Source organism: Epinephelus moara, chromosome 5 (assembly GCF_006386435.1).
Source record: "Epinephelus moara isolate mb chromosome 5, YSFRI_EMoa_1.0, whole genome shotgun sequence".
NCBI lineage: Eukaryota > Metazoa > Chordata > Actinopteri > Perciformes > Serranidae > Epinephelus > Epinephelus moara.
Genome location: NC_065510.1, coordinates 38,736,846 through 38,751,493, shown reverse-complemented (window position 1 = coordinate 38,751,493; position 14,648 = coordinate 38,736,846). Strand labels below are relative to the sequence as shown.

Sequence of the window (14,648 nt, the reverse complement as noted above, 5' to 3'; positions counted from 1 at the left end):
AGGGCGAGCAGCGATTGGTCACCGTGTGCTCTCTCCAATGTTTGTAAATTGTAGTCCGCAGACACCGCTGTGTAGATCTCAGCGCGCAAATGTATATTCTAATGTTGATAAACTTTACTTGTTGGGATTTTATTTGAAAAATTACAGTTCCCTAGAAACAGCGGGAAAGCGACACATTGAGACGTTGTGGATCTTAAGGAACCGAACAAGGTATGTTTAAAGGCTCTATGGTCTGTTCCCTTATTAGTATTGGCGGTTAGCCTGGATGCTAATTATTTGTGAGATTAAGTTGACGTGACTCGTCTCTTCCTGGTATAACAAATGTTTTAACAGAGATTTGCTGTTTAAACGTACGCTTTGTAAAAACGACTTGAGTTAACGTTATGCTAGCACAGTCAGTTAACATGGCGTCAACAGGGAACTGAAGCTTACGTTAGCCGGATGCTGTTGTAGCTAGCTAGCGAAGTTATCCTCACTGAATCCTGGCTTCGCCTCTTTACCGTCTATTACACCTTTAATGCCACCATGAACATCCCACGGCTGAGTTTCGGTGTAACTCTTGTTGTACATCTCCTCCCGGCCAGGCAGAAAGAGAGACTATAATGGTCCTTAGTCAGATGGATGCCGGTAAAGCTTTGACGGCGGCAGCAGCCAGAGGGAATACGAGCGAGGTGCAGAGGATCCTGGAGGAATGCAGGGTGCATCCTGATACTCTCAATGAGTTCGGCAGGACTGCGCTACAGGTGAGGACCAAAACCCCAGAAATGCTAATACGTGTTTCACATTTACGGAGGTGTTAACTGCACAAATGCATAACGTTACCGTAGAGTTAGTCCAAGTGGACCTTGGGGCAGAGAATCATCTGTCCTCTTGACATAACAACACATATGGCTGCTTTGAGTTTTCTCTCCAGTAGTTCCCTGATATGAATATGTTATAGCACTGTGTATTAAGACATAGTCAGAGGAATGTGATTATGTAGGAAGTATTACCCAAATCCAAGTGTCTGATATTGCCTGGAGACCCCCTTTACGAAAATGCACTATGGTAGTATTGTATTTTATAAAAACGGTGTGGTGTCCTGTGTGTAGTAGTCTATAGTATTTTCACCAGCTATGTTATTACTGTAGTTTTATCTGTAGTGTGTTTCAAAAGATAGATAGAAGAAAAAAAATAGTAACAGTGATAATTTTCTGTGGTATTTCTATAGTAATCTTAAATAGTAATAGTGCAGTGTTTATTGAAAGAGATGTAAGATAAACCTCAGCAAAATGTGGAATATTTGATGTGTTTTTGCTGGTATTACTATAGTAATTCTTAATGGTAATGCTGTAGTTGTTTTTTGTATGTAATATAAGTCATATTCTAGCAAAATGTGGAATATTTGATGTTTTGACTTGTTACAAATGAATAAAAAAAGAGGAAACACACTCAGTTGCCAATTTATAAGTACAGGTTAAACTAATTACAGTGTAATACAACAGGCTTGTTATAGATTTTACCTTCATGAAAGTTATGTTCAGTTTTTGTTTAAACTGTTTAAGAGAGGTGCTGACCTTTGAGGGTTTTATGCTGTACTTCGTGGTGCTGTCTAACTGTGTCATTACACTGAGAGGGCTTTCTAATTCTTTGGCCACACTATTTATGTAAATAAAGATAGACCAAAAAGTAAGGATGAAATAAACAATGGTTATGTTCTCAAAAGTTTAGTCTATAAAATATCAGAAATAGAGAAAAATATTCATAAATTTCCCAGACCTCAAGGTGACTTCTTCTAGTAGCTTGTTTTGTCCAACCAACAGTCCAAAATCCAAACATATTTAATTAACAATAGTGACAACTTTTGTATGAATGTGACAGTTGTCATTATATTCTCATTAAAACTATATATGATGACTATATTTATTTGATTCTTCACCAGGTCACACTTAACTGGAAGCAACAAAACTGAAACATTTCATAGGGATTAGTGATCTGATCAGTGGATATCCACAACTGAACTGTATTTGAGAGAATGTGGGGTCACAACTTGCCATTTACACACACGTTAAATTTACTGTGCACTCTGTCCCCCTCTCCTGTCATGTCTCCTACAGGTGATGATGATGGGGAACTCCAATGTCGCTAGTTTGCTATTAGAAAAAGGAGCAGACCCCAACGTCCAGGACAAACATGGGATAGCGCCTGTCCACGATGCAGCCCGAACAGGATTCCTGGACACTCTGCAGGTTCTGGTGGAGTACGGCGCTTCGGTCAACATCCCAGACCACAGCGGCGCACTTCCTATCCACATTGCCATCCGGGAAGGCCACCGGGATGTTGTGGAGTTCTTAGCACCACGGTCCGACCTGAAGCACACCAACATCAGCGGTCAGACGGCTGTAGACGTGGCCCGAGCTTCATGTGTGCCTAATATGATTGACTTGCTTTTCGCTCACATTCATAGTTAGTCAGAAGTGTGGGTGCCCTCTGGGTAACCCCTAACCTAACTCTTTTTTGCTTCAAATCTGGTGACTTGAATTCATTGCTGTGTAAAAGATTATTTTTTTTGTTAACAGTGGCTCTACATTAATGTGTGACACAGGACATATTGTTCTGGCAGCTTATTTTCATTGGATGGGTGGCTATGTATAGTAGACACCTCTTTTGCACAGTGCAATTTAGGCACCTTATATATCTGTTTTCCCTATTAATTGGGAGTGCACATTTGTAGATAGTTTCCCCAGTGTTTTGTAATTATTGCATTATTTCCATTGTGTAACAGTTGATATGTGTTTTTAAAAAACTTTTACAAGACATGACATGGTGCACCCTGATTGCTTTTCATAGTTTTGTTTCTCTTGAGTAGATGAACTTAGAACTTACTCTTATTTATTTTTTGGAATAGGACTGAATATTCCTGTGACTTTGTAAATAGTAACATTTATTGTAACTGGTTGAAATGTTATTTATAAAAAATACTTTAAAATCAAAAGTGAGATTATTCACTTTACTATTTGAAGAAGAAAACACAAAATAAAGTGTTTTGAAGTCTTGATGTCTTGGTGATCATTTTAAACCGTGTACTGATTTAGCTGCCATGAAGTTTAAGTCCATTTTCAAAATTCATATGTTATTCCTACAGGCTAAGACAGTCCAAAAGTAAAAGTAAACATGAACAACTCTTTCAGATCCAAAAACAAGAGTGCTAAAACTCAAATCTGTGATGTCAAAGTCTGGAGCTGCTCCATAGACAGTGAGTTGGGTAGATGATCTAGATGGCACTGAGAACACTGAGGGCAATGATCTGAGCATATGGGTACATTTTCTGTTTCAAAACTGAGAACACTACAATACACTCAGGCACCTTAGGGAATACAAAAGAAAACAAACATTCTTTGGGTCCATAAAATCAGTCTTCTATTCACTGTCTATAGAGCAGCTCCAGACTTTATATCCTAAATCTCACAAATTTGAGACCTGCTTCTTTGGTTTCCAGCTTGAGAGAAAGTAGCTCATGTTCACTAATACTGACTGAATTTTCATAGGTCATAGAAATAACACTGGAGTTCCTAACTTAGGTGATGTTCTCCTTCAACAAGAAAATCAGGTAAACTGACCTCTGGGCTGTAGCTTCCATCAAGGACACTGGAGTCTATTTGGGACTTAATGACCTCAGCTTACATATGATTTTTTTGTTGTTTTTAATTTTAGACTTTCTGGTTGAGAAATATAGTGAGAAACAAACAATACTGAAACATAAATTAAATCAATCTTTGATATTTTGGCCTCTCATAAACCACATTAACAACATTTTCCTTGTATATGGCCTTACGAGACAAAACAATGCATGTCTGTTGACTACATTCATCCTCAAGTGTTCAGCACTTTCCCAAGGTGATTCATCAAGGGCATTTATAATAACTGCATGCTGGAATGCACTGCGCAGTGAAAACCCTCTCAAAGGTCATACAGATAGCTGGATTGAAACTCAAAATGAAAGAGGGCCCTGTTGTGTCGAGGCTTGTAGGTAACGGTGGCACAGTTTGCTGATGTTTGTGAGGGCTGCAGTTGTACAATGGGTATTTTGTTTGCTTTTGTGCCACGAGCCAACTTCACCAGCCGAGAAAGGAGATACAGTTCAGCTACTGTGCTGCGGGACTGCTGCGTGGAGCCTCATGATGTCACAAAGAGACCACGTATGTAACCGTGGTGTTTACACGTGGTGTGCATCATGTGCATTGCTCACGGTATCGACACATGAAGCAATTAAATGACTTAAACTCTGACCACTTTGCTCAATTGTTTGGAAGAAAAATTGGTGGCGGAAAGTAAAGTCACTCAAGTACTGTGCTTTCGTACAATTAGCCTGTTTGCAATTTGTGCAAGTTAATACTTTAACTTTAATTTCACAGGAAAATATTGTACTTTTTACTCATCTACATTTATTGGCCAACTATAGTTCACTGCTTAAGAGTTTACACACAGCTTATAAGCTATAAACTATCAGCTTATAAGGTATGATTTGTGGTTATACATAAAAGTATCCTGGAAAAAAATAAAGTGGTTCAAATCATTACAGCCAGATACAGCATTAAAATGCTACTCATACACAGAAAACATAATGCTCACAGGACCAATTTTTATTGAGTACTTTCAACCTTTATGTACATTTTTCTGATCCAACTTCCATACTTCTACTCAGGTAAAATTCTGATTGCAGTTCTTTCACTTGTAGTGGAGTATTTACTTGAATAAAAGCTTCAAATGTTGTTTTAACCCATGCAGTCTGCAGCTTCAAGTTATTTCCACTGCCTGTTTCAGATTTACATAGTCCCACCTATGGAAACCTGCTGGAGCTGAACAGTACAACCACATTATTTGACTTATAGGCACTGAAATACTCCACTGGTGCAGCTCGAGATTTAAATGCCCCCTCAGGAGTACTTCAGCAGTAGTTATTTATTTTACCACCTCTTTTCTCCCAGCTTATCTTCCTTCTCCATCTTTAGTGCTACCACTCCGTTATCTTGTGTCATAAAGACACACAAATACAAATACTGTTTAAATGTATACATACAAAACCGTTGTAAATATGTCAGCCTGAGACAAACCTGCCTCCAGCCACTAGGTAGAGCTCCCTCACTTCACTGAACACAAATATGGGTGTGTTGCTGGAAGTGCAAATACTCCCTATTGTGATTCATTTCTTCCGCAGGTTGGGAGGGTTACAGTAACAGTGACAAAAAGCAGCAACAGGTGGTAGGAGTAGACAAGAAAAACCAGTATCAACCTACTCCCTCACCCTAATGCACATAGAGATGTATGGAGATACATGATGATGACCTCCCTGAGGGAGAGTTAGGTATGAGTCAAGTTCCTTTCACACAGACAATGACGAAGGAACTGTTAATCACACCCATGTGACTGAGTGCATGTAAGACGTGACAGTTTACACTTCTTTCTTATTTTGATTTTAGACCCCTCTTACAAAAGAGTACCCATTAAACTCCCTTATAGAGCTAAATCAATAAGGTGAAAATTAATTGGCAACTATTATGATATTCTATTAACTACTTAAGTTACTTTTCAAGCAAAAATGCCAAACGTTTGCAGCTTTTTTTTGTATTGCAATTTCGTAAAATGCCTCTCATAGGATGTTGGATTCTATGTCAGACTAACATTTGAAATCATCATCGTAGTCTCTAGAAAACTGTAACAGGCATTCATTATTTTTATTGTGATGTTTTTTGCAGACCAAATAGTTGTAATCTTACAAAATCTAATAGGTCATGAAAATGATTAATTAGTTACATCATCTTCTCTCTCTCTATCATGACACTAGAGGTAATGATAAGGTCAAGAGTTCGGTCTCGTCAGCCCTCCCAGTCAGTTCGTCTCTTTTTGTTCCTCCCTGAATGTTTTTCTTTGCTGCAGCCTCTCTTCACAGACAGAAGGAATAATTACAGTGACCAATAATACTTTTAATGTCTGCATGGGTGTGTGATGTTCTCCTTCATGGCTGTTTATAATAACCGTATCAGCCGAGATAATCACTCAGTGGTAAAATAACCACTTTACTGTCATGCTGAAAACTTGTGGTAACTGTAAACCAGGGATACTCAACTTGCTTTGCCCGGGGGCCACTTTTACAAAATGACAGGACACCAAGGGCCCGTTAATAAATAATAATAATGTTTATCAGTAAATGAATGGGTTGTTATCAACCTTTCAATATTTGTAGTCTTCACTCAACTTTTACAAGAGGCTTATCAGTCGCAGCAGCCCCACACTGGTCAGGTGTACACAGGGGTGTTTCTAGAATTTAAGAGCATTTGAGGCTGTTGGGAGTTCCCAGGGATCCTCCCCTGGCACTGTTTTTGATAAACAAGCTCTATTTTGATTCCTTTGGATGCACTCTTGCACCTTATTTACATTAAAACTTAGAAAATGGTCAGCGGGTCATGAGCCGTAAGTTGAGTATCACTGCTGCAAACTGTCTACACAATTCATGCTTCAATTTATTCTGTCAAGCTGCAAGGAATCACAGCCTGCAGGAAGTGCATCCTGACATTTTAGACTTTACAGAAACTCTAAAGGCAGGAAGAAGCTTCCCAGTCTGATTTTCCTACTCAAATGTAAATACTGTGTTAGTAGCCTACAACTCTGCCTGAAGGCCCACTCCACATGCACGCCTCTGGCTGCATTTCAGTCTCCAGTCAGCACACTAAGTCTAACAGAAAACACAAAGCAACCCTCCTGGAGACGTAACGTGTTGTTAGTTATTTCCAGCCAACCCTTAGTCACAGTGATGCAATCTCATCTGTTTGGGTTATTGCTGGTGACACACTTGACTGCCACCTTGAGAGAGGAGAAGAAATAGGTAAATGATTCAAAAAGCACTGTGACGTTTGCTATTCAACGTTCAGATTCTTTGTCTTTTTTGACAACTTTCAGTGCTATACTCTGATCAAATCTATCTAAATTGTAAAATATAAAGAAAAAGTTATTTCTTAAAGCATTGGGAGGTGTGTGGCAGTGTAGGAAGGTCAGTGTGTGCTCCTGTATTATTGAGGTATGTCCGTAAACTCACTGACAGGATCCCATTTTATAACCAAGCAAGCCAGGACATGACTGTGCAGCAGGCAGAGAAGTAGACACCCTGACTGAGGCATGACAGTACACAGAGGGAACACAGGGGGGAAGGACAGAAAGAATGCAGAAAGGAGTGCACTTGTTTGTTTGAGAGAGACTAAACAGAGGAATTTATAAGAAGAATTAATCCAGTTGAAGGCATTTCAACACCAACTGTACGCTTCATCCTAAAACTAAAGATGAGCAACTACAGTGACCTCCAGTTTAGCAACTTTTGAGTCATTTTATTTCTGTGTTTCGGTGTATTCAAAAGGCACTTTAATTCATCTGCACCAGAGTATGATATGCAAACTGAGCAACCAGACAAACATGTTTTTAGGTAATTTTACATCTTTCTATTCAGGTGCTTTACAGGAAATCATTCCCAATATTTTACTGTAATAGCTGAATTGTGCTGAAGAGGTAGTAAAAAACTAAAACAGAGAGGAGTAGTATATATATTAGTATATTTGTATGTACAATGTCACCCATCACCACAGGCACCTAATATCCAATATCATCCCAAGGGCTTTTTAAAGACAGTACATTTATCTTCTTTCTTTTGTAAATTAATTACTGCATCATCTCATGCATGCTGAATATCATGCTTACTTAAGTTCTGATTCAGAATCCCATGTTCAGTCTTTTCTCTATTTAACTGTAAACAGAGAGATGAATACCTTTTATTCTCCAACTGAAAGGCTTTGTCTCCCTCCGCTTGGTCAGTGTCTGAAAGGGAGCAACATGAGCCACCGCTCTGTGGGAAACACTACTTCATGCATTATAAACCTGTCTAACAGGATACAGCACAGATAAAAAATCCCTTGACTTGTGCTTTGAAGAATCCACTAAATATTCAGTAAACAGTAAAAACGCTGGTCCGGAATGATCTGAAGGTCAAGCCTTGCTTGCTGTATACTTGTTAAGGGTTGAGCCCTTGTCTCCCCCACAGTATCAGTAATCTGGACCTGAATTTAAAAGATTTCTTATTGTATTAGTGTGATTTATACGAGTAAAACCAGCTACATTAAAATCCATTAAAAAGTAAGTAAGGTATTTTCAGGACACCTATAAAACTTTGTAAAATATTTATTTTAAAAAAGGTATTTTTAAGATAAATGCATAAAAACATTTTCAATGTGCAAGTAGATTTCTTACTCATTCACACAGATTTGAACACACATTTCATGATGACTGATTTTATAAATATGTTTTCGAGTCTTTGCTTATTCTTTTGTGATCAGTTACGATTTTGTTTTCCCTTTTCCTGCTGTTTTATATGAGAAAGTCCTCTTAGTGGTATGGATTAATACTCTGTTAATACTCTGTTCTCTCCATGACAGTCTGACCAACATAGACCCACTTTTAAAACCCATCATCTATCGGTCCGATGACAATAAACCTCTGGGAGTGAGGGCCAATATTACGGGCTAATCGGGTGTAGCCAGCGGATATCCAAGCCAGGACTTCCTTTTCTGTGCACCGGTCATTTCAGCTGATCTCTAAAAAACAGATATCTGCATATGAATGCAGATACATTTTTAAAAAAACTTATTATAAAGCTCGTTGTCAGACATGGCTGACTCATTCCGCCTCTCCAAAAGGACTGTTTATCTGCCATTCATGCTTGATTGGTCAGTAGTATTTGGATTACAAATGGACTACAAACAGAAGGCGTATACATATGCAGAATCTGTTTGTAGAGATTACCTTGGACCACAACACCACACTGAGAGAGAGATGAGTCAATGGCAGCCGTCAGCTCCACAAACTCAGCCATTACTCAACCTGCTTCGTACATCTTGTGGCAGCAATTCAAGCACTTCGTCCTCCGCTATCAGTCCACTGAGTTTCAGCAGGGGACAGTCCCCTATCTCCACAGGTAGAGACTCCAGACGGTTCCCTTTAATCTCCAGCCGGACCAGCTGGGCCAGGCTGGCCACTCTGGAGCTGAGAAACGACAGGCAGTTGTTTCCCAGAGCCAAGGTCTTTAGCCTTTTACAGGAGAACAGCTCCTCTGGCAGTGTTTCTAAAGAGTTGAAAGCAGCGGAGAAGAACTGGAGGCCCTGCAGGATGCCCACCTCAGGAGGGATTGAGGTGAGCAGGTTGTGGGAGAGATCGAGGTGCCTGAGTTTTGTGCAATAAAACAGCCGAGAGGGAAGCTTTCGTAGCTTGTTCCAGCTAACGTCCAGCGTCTCCAGGGTGTGCAGCTTACTGATATGATCAGGGATGTAAGTGATTTTGTTGTTCCACAGTTTCAGTGTCACTAAACGGCTGCAGTGCTGTAAGCTCAGGATCTCCTCCACAGTGGTGAGTTTGTTTTCCTTCAGGTCCAACTCCTGCAGGTTGTTCAGGCTGAAGACAGCACTTGGGATGCGCTCCAACTCGCAGCCCACTAACTCCAATGAGACGATGTTGGTTAGCTTCTTCAGGCTGCTAAAAGCCTGGAGTTTGACACCTTCATTACAGATGCACAACCGCTGCAGCTGCAAAGCAACATCCACTAGGCTAGGTGGGATCTTAGTAAGGTTGGAGCGGAGGACGAGGACTCTAAGAGCTCTAAGCTCTCGAAGGGATTCCAGAGTGGCACTCTTGGACACCTCATTGGTTAAAGGACCGTTCAGATGCAACTCCTCCAGGCTATGTAGGGTGTACATCCACATAGGCACCTCTTCTGATCTTTCAAAATCTAAATACAAGACCTTTAAACGTGTCTTGAAATGGTTTAAGGCAGGCAGCTGGAGCTTTGCAGGACAGAAGATCAGTGATAACTCCTTAAGAGAGTCCAGCTTTGCCACACTAGCTGGGATGGTCACATTTTTCATTTGCTCCAGTTTGAGTGATTCCACTTCAGGTATCTCAAAGACTGTGTCAGGGAGCCCCTGCAACGATAACAGGGGGAGCTCCAGCCGGTTCCTGGCATTCTTGACGAGGCGGGCACGCAGCTTTTTGGCAGTCCACTCGTAGTTGAGGTTGAGCTGGTAGAGACGGCTCTCACTGACCTCAGAGAGAAAGACAGCAAATCTTCTGGAGTAAAGAGAATCATATTGGTCCACAAGGTGAAGGAGGAACGCAAAGTCATTCTTCACGTCTGGTATATCGTTAATGCCCGTCTCCAATCGGACTTGCTCGAAGGAGTACTCCTTCAGAGGTCTATGAAACTGCCAGTAAAGTGTGTAGATACACAGAAGTCCAAACACTCCCACAAAGCAGATATAGCAGTAAGCGAGCTTGGAGAAAAGATGGGCTTTGTTGTGATTACAGCAATAGATATCAAAACCAGTCAGCTCAGGAGGAACATAACAGCGCACTACTATCTCAATGTTCGGTACTAGCACTGCAGTGTAGACAATAATCAGAAGGAACTTGAAGACTTTCAGTGATGTTTGTAGCACATACATGACATACAAGATGTCTGCTTCCTCTACATGAGTTCTGAACTTCTTCACCTTTTCAAACAGAGCTTTGGCCTGCTCTCCTTCTTTCTTATCTAAGACAGAGGGGGCCGACTGAGGCTCTGGAATTTTCTTTTCTGGATTAGACTTGACAGAGGAGGAGCGAAGAAGCCCTGTAGTCTCCTCCTCATCTGCTTTTCGGTCTGCTTGATCTTTTGCAATGGTGTTCTGCCTCCAGCTGACCAGTTTCTCTTCTCCTCTTTCCTCAGAAACCTCACTCAGGGCCCTCGTGGTCCAGGGTGAATCAAAGCACTTCCCAAGGATGGTAACAAAGAGGTCAATTTTCGAAGATGTCCCAGGGAACTTGAACCAGAAGCTGCTCGCCACCATGAAGATCAGAGTGTGGATCACAACGAGGTACGGGAAGAACTTTGCGTACCAGTGGACAAACTTCTCATAGCAGTAGTGGTTGACAAACACATACTGGTGGATGTCGAGGCCGTTCTTGCGTCCAGACACCTCTCGGATGATGGGCTTCGCGGGCAAGACCAATGTGTGCTGGAATGTCTCGTTCTCCCCATAGGTCCTGATGTGGCTACAGTCAATTGCTTGAGGCGTTGGGCTGGTGAAGTGGCTTGGTAGGCAAGAAATCTTGTCTTGGGTGAGCTGTGGAAGATAGATGAATGAAATAACAAATGGGGGGTAATAGTCTGAAACTTGGCCAAAACTATCTGAATGAACAATGATTACCTAGTCCTAGTCAAAATGTATCCTTTCAACATTTCAATGTACATCAAAACTGCTATTTACTACCAGGTGACAAATCAGAGACAACATTTGAATAAATAAGATGAAAAAGAAAACAAATGCTGATGCCTTCATGGGAGCATGTCTATGTCTCCAGGGTCCTATGCTCCCATGGTTGTATGTTCCCAGGGTCCTATGTTATCAAGGCCCTAAGTTTCCAGGTTCTTCTGTTCTCAAGCTCCTGTGTTCCCAAGTTTAACATTCTGTTTTCACATACTTACCCTCCTGTTGTGTTCGGGTTATAAATGAACAAACCTGACCTTAAAGCTTTTTCTTATCTTAATCTGTTTGGAAATGGCAAAGTCTACTACTATTAATTTGCTAACCCTAAAATGTTTAATAATTATTATTCTCTTTTTTTCTTTTTGTTTGTGTCATTTCTCTCTTTAACTGGTTAATTAATTGGTTGACAAATGTTTATTTTAAATTTGAGCTGAACTATGTTTGGGAGTTGTTTTCCATGCATAAAGAGTAACTATTGGGTGCCCCAGTAGCTCACTGGGTAAAGCACATACCAATAAGGCCGAGTCCAGTGCAGTTTCACAACTCTCAGAGTCATGATTATAGTCTTCTAACCTAACTCTAGCTGATATATATTAGGCAAATACAGAGCTGGGGAACATCTTTTTCAGATTCCCATTATGTGCTGCTGTATAAAGAGCTGGGGAACACAGGACCATGGCAATATAGGACCCTGGGAGAGCACATATGCAGAGCAGGGGAACATAGAACCCCTGGAAAATAGAAATGACCCCGTTTGGGGAGTTTCACTGAATGGTCCTGATCTCAACACAATGTATGAACCCAAAACATCATCAAAACACCAATGAGGGATTATGCTCTGAAAGAATGGTCGTCAATAGTGGCTTATTCTCACACTTAATGTCGTTTTTTTCCTTTATAGGTCACCTGTCCATAATTTGTATCTTCTTACACATTTGTAACAGAAAACTACATTTGTTGGGGACTATTTTTAGTGGCGGTTTAACACACATTTGCTGCTCTAGTGCGTATTTACAGCAGCAGGACGGTGTATATAGGATTGACTTACATTACCATTCCCATGTTCATTGTAATGAAGGAACATGATACCCAGTACAACACTGTGGCTTGCTGTTTTTAATATTTTTAGACAATACGTGATACTTTGGTTAATTTTTAATATGATCAATTTATTGCTAATTTTGGTCGTTTTATGGGATTTGGTGACAAACGGAAAACATTAAATTTCATTGGACTTTTAAGTAAAATTGAAAATATCCTGATTTTATCCATATCACCCACTCTTAGTAATAAGAGGAGACAATTCATTAAGACTAATTAAACTTTCTCTCATAAACACTAAATGTTTCTGTCTTTCAGTTTAGGTTTTATAACAAACCTCACTTCAACCTTTTTTTAGTACAGTGTGTTTTCGGTGAGCAACAGTCAAACTTCTGATCCGGAAAAACTGCTCCCAGTATGTCTGTCTCACTAACGTTGCACTAATCGGGAGAATGGATAAAGCAACACACAACTTTCTCACTCACATGTTCGTGAAACACATTAACATGTAGCTGAACTTATTTTTACATAGTTATTACCACTGATGAAATATTAATTCCTTTAGTTTCCTTCTGTGCTAATTTTAATATGACACAGAAATGATAATGAAGTGGTGAGAGACACATTAAGAAGCAAGTGAGTGATCTGAATCTGCAGTAAGTGGGTCAGGAGAGACAAGTTAATTCACTTACACTGCCTGTGTTTTTCCTGACTTGGAGGTCAGATAATATAGGAATAAACAGAGAGGAGTGTGTGGGAACAAATAATTCCTCTGATATGCCACAGCAGATAGCCTACAAATGTATTACCCTCAACAGGCAGGTTAGATTAGATTAGTAATACTGATGTTTCTAAATCTGTGTAATCTTTTAAGGGTTTAAGAGCTCATGATCAAAAAGTTGCTGGTTTGTTGGTGCCTCACCTGCAAGGTGCACCCAAAGACTCCAATCATAAGCATAGCAACGCACAGGTACTCTGAGAAAACATCCCACCACGGTTTCAGCACCCGGTACTTTGAGTTCTGCTCTATGCCGAAGTTTCTGAATTCACCCACTGGGATCATCCTGGCTGCTGCTCCACACTGATGGAGGAAAAGACAGACTGTGAACACTGAGGCTAAAATTGGCTTTGAACACAGTGCAGTCTCCAGAGAACATCTTGACAAAGGTTTTAAAGTTATATGACACAAAAAGACACATGATGTACCAACACAGAATACACAGGACTATTTGGTTTCATCAAAAAGAGACTAGCCTCAGGTATCTATGGCCTTGAATGAGTGAATGAATGAGCGGTGTGCTCCTGTGCTGTGGGCGGATTTAAAGTGGATAAACTAGTTTGACAACAATGACAGAAAGCAACTCCTTCAGGAAATGTTGGTTGAGGTCTTTTTCCTGTTGTTTGTTACTTTAGGTTTCCTGATAATTAGAAAATTATACATTTAAAAAAGATACTCAAACCGTGTTATTTTACCACTACAACCAAATGTGTTCCTTTGCTTATTGAAGTTTTGATAAAATGTGACATTTGTCACGGATAAACAAATAGCACTGACGAACCACTGCAGCAGAACATGCCAATTGGGGTTTTAATCGTCATTTCAAAGTATTATTTATTTCAAATTTAAAAAAGTTTGAACATCTTATGGTGACAGAGACCGCCAACTGAAGACGTCATAGTTCCGAAATCAAATAAACCTCCAGTGTAAAATGTTCATAATTTGCTCTCCGCCAACTTCCATGTCTTCAAAAATAGTTTCAATTTGTTTACAAAGTCAGTTTAAACAGTGCCTAAAATAGAAAAAGAATAAAATCTGTCGTTTTCAGCTGTATCCACGTAAATTTCACTCACCTGCGTCCGCAGACGATCCTCAAGTGTCCGGTGGGACTCAGGATACTTTTTTCATCGTTCAAGACGAGCGCACCGGTGTCAAGTTAGCACGTACATCATGACAAATCCGGACAAGACTTTCAAAATAAACCTCAACAAGCAGGTTCAACACTTCTCTAGCGCTAACTTTACAAACCATACAGTAAATTCCCACTGTATGGCCTACTGTGGGAAATGAGGGCCTAAGTATATCAACATATATTTAATTACCAAATCTTTTAACTCTTTTGAAAACACACTTTGAAACTTACAGTATCTGCTGTCTTTTTTTTTTTTTAATTAATTCATTCTGTTTTAACTCCAAATTATTATAGTGTGTGTGTGTGTGTGTGTGTGTGTGTGGCCTTTTTTTTTTAGCTGTTTCTGGAAAGTTCAACTGAGCAAATTACAAGGGGATAT

At 40.1% G+C, this 14,648-nt stretch overlaps 3 protein-coding genes across 4 annotated transcripts in view; 2 read left to right on the top strand and 1 right to left on the bottom strand.

Moving 5' to 3' along the window:
* Positions 1-14,648, top strand: part of LOC126390053 (heme oxygenase-like) — a 160,006-nt gene that overhangs the window by 9,864 nt on the left and 135,494 nt on the right. The window lies entirely within an intron of this gene.
* Positions 14-3,033, top strand: cdkn2d (cyclin-dependent kinase inhibitor 2D (p19, inhibits CDK4)). Of its 2 annotated transcripts, none has more exons than XM_050044149.1 (3): positions 14-210; positions 589-743; positions 2,097-3,033. In XM_050044149.1, the coding sequence occupies exons 2-3, from the start codon at positions 603-605 to the stop codon at positions 2,448-2,450; spliced, it is 495 nt and encodes a 164-aa protein (XP_049900106.1). In that variant the 5' UTR covers positions 14-210; positions 589-602; the 3' UTR covers positions 2,451-3,033. The 2 variants fall into 2 exon arrangements, with proteins under 2 accessions (XP_049900106.1, XP_049900105.1); XM_050044148.1 differs by having other exon boundaries at positions 15-210; positions 585-743.
* si:zfos-323e3.4 (volume-regulated anion channel subunit LRRC8C) lies at positions 4,172-14,323 on the bottom strand. The gene is made up of 3 exons (XM_050044125.1): positions 14,211-14,323; positions 13,282-13,440; positions 4,172-11,174 (listed from the first exon to the last, which is right to left on the bottom strand). Exons 2-3 carry the CDS (start codon positions 13,420-13,422, stop codon positions 8,886-8,888), a joined length of 2,430 nt encoding a protein of 809 aa, XP_049900082.1. The 5' UTR covers positions 13,423-13,440; positions 14,211-14,323; the 3' UTR covers positions 4,172-8,885.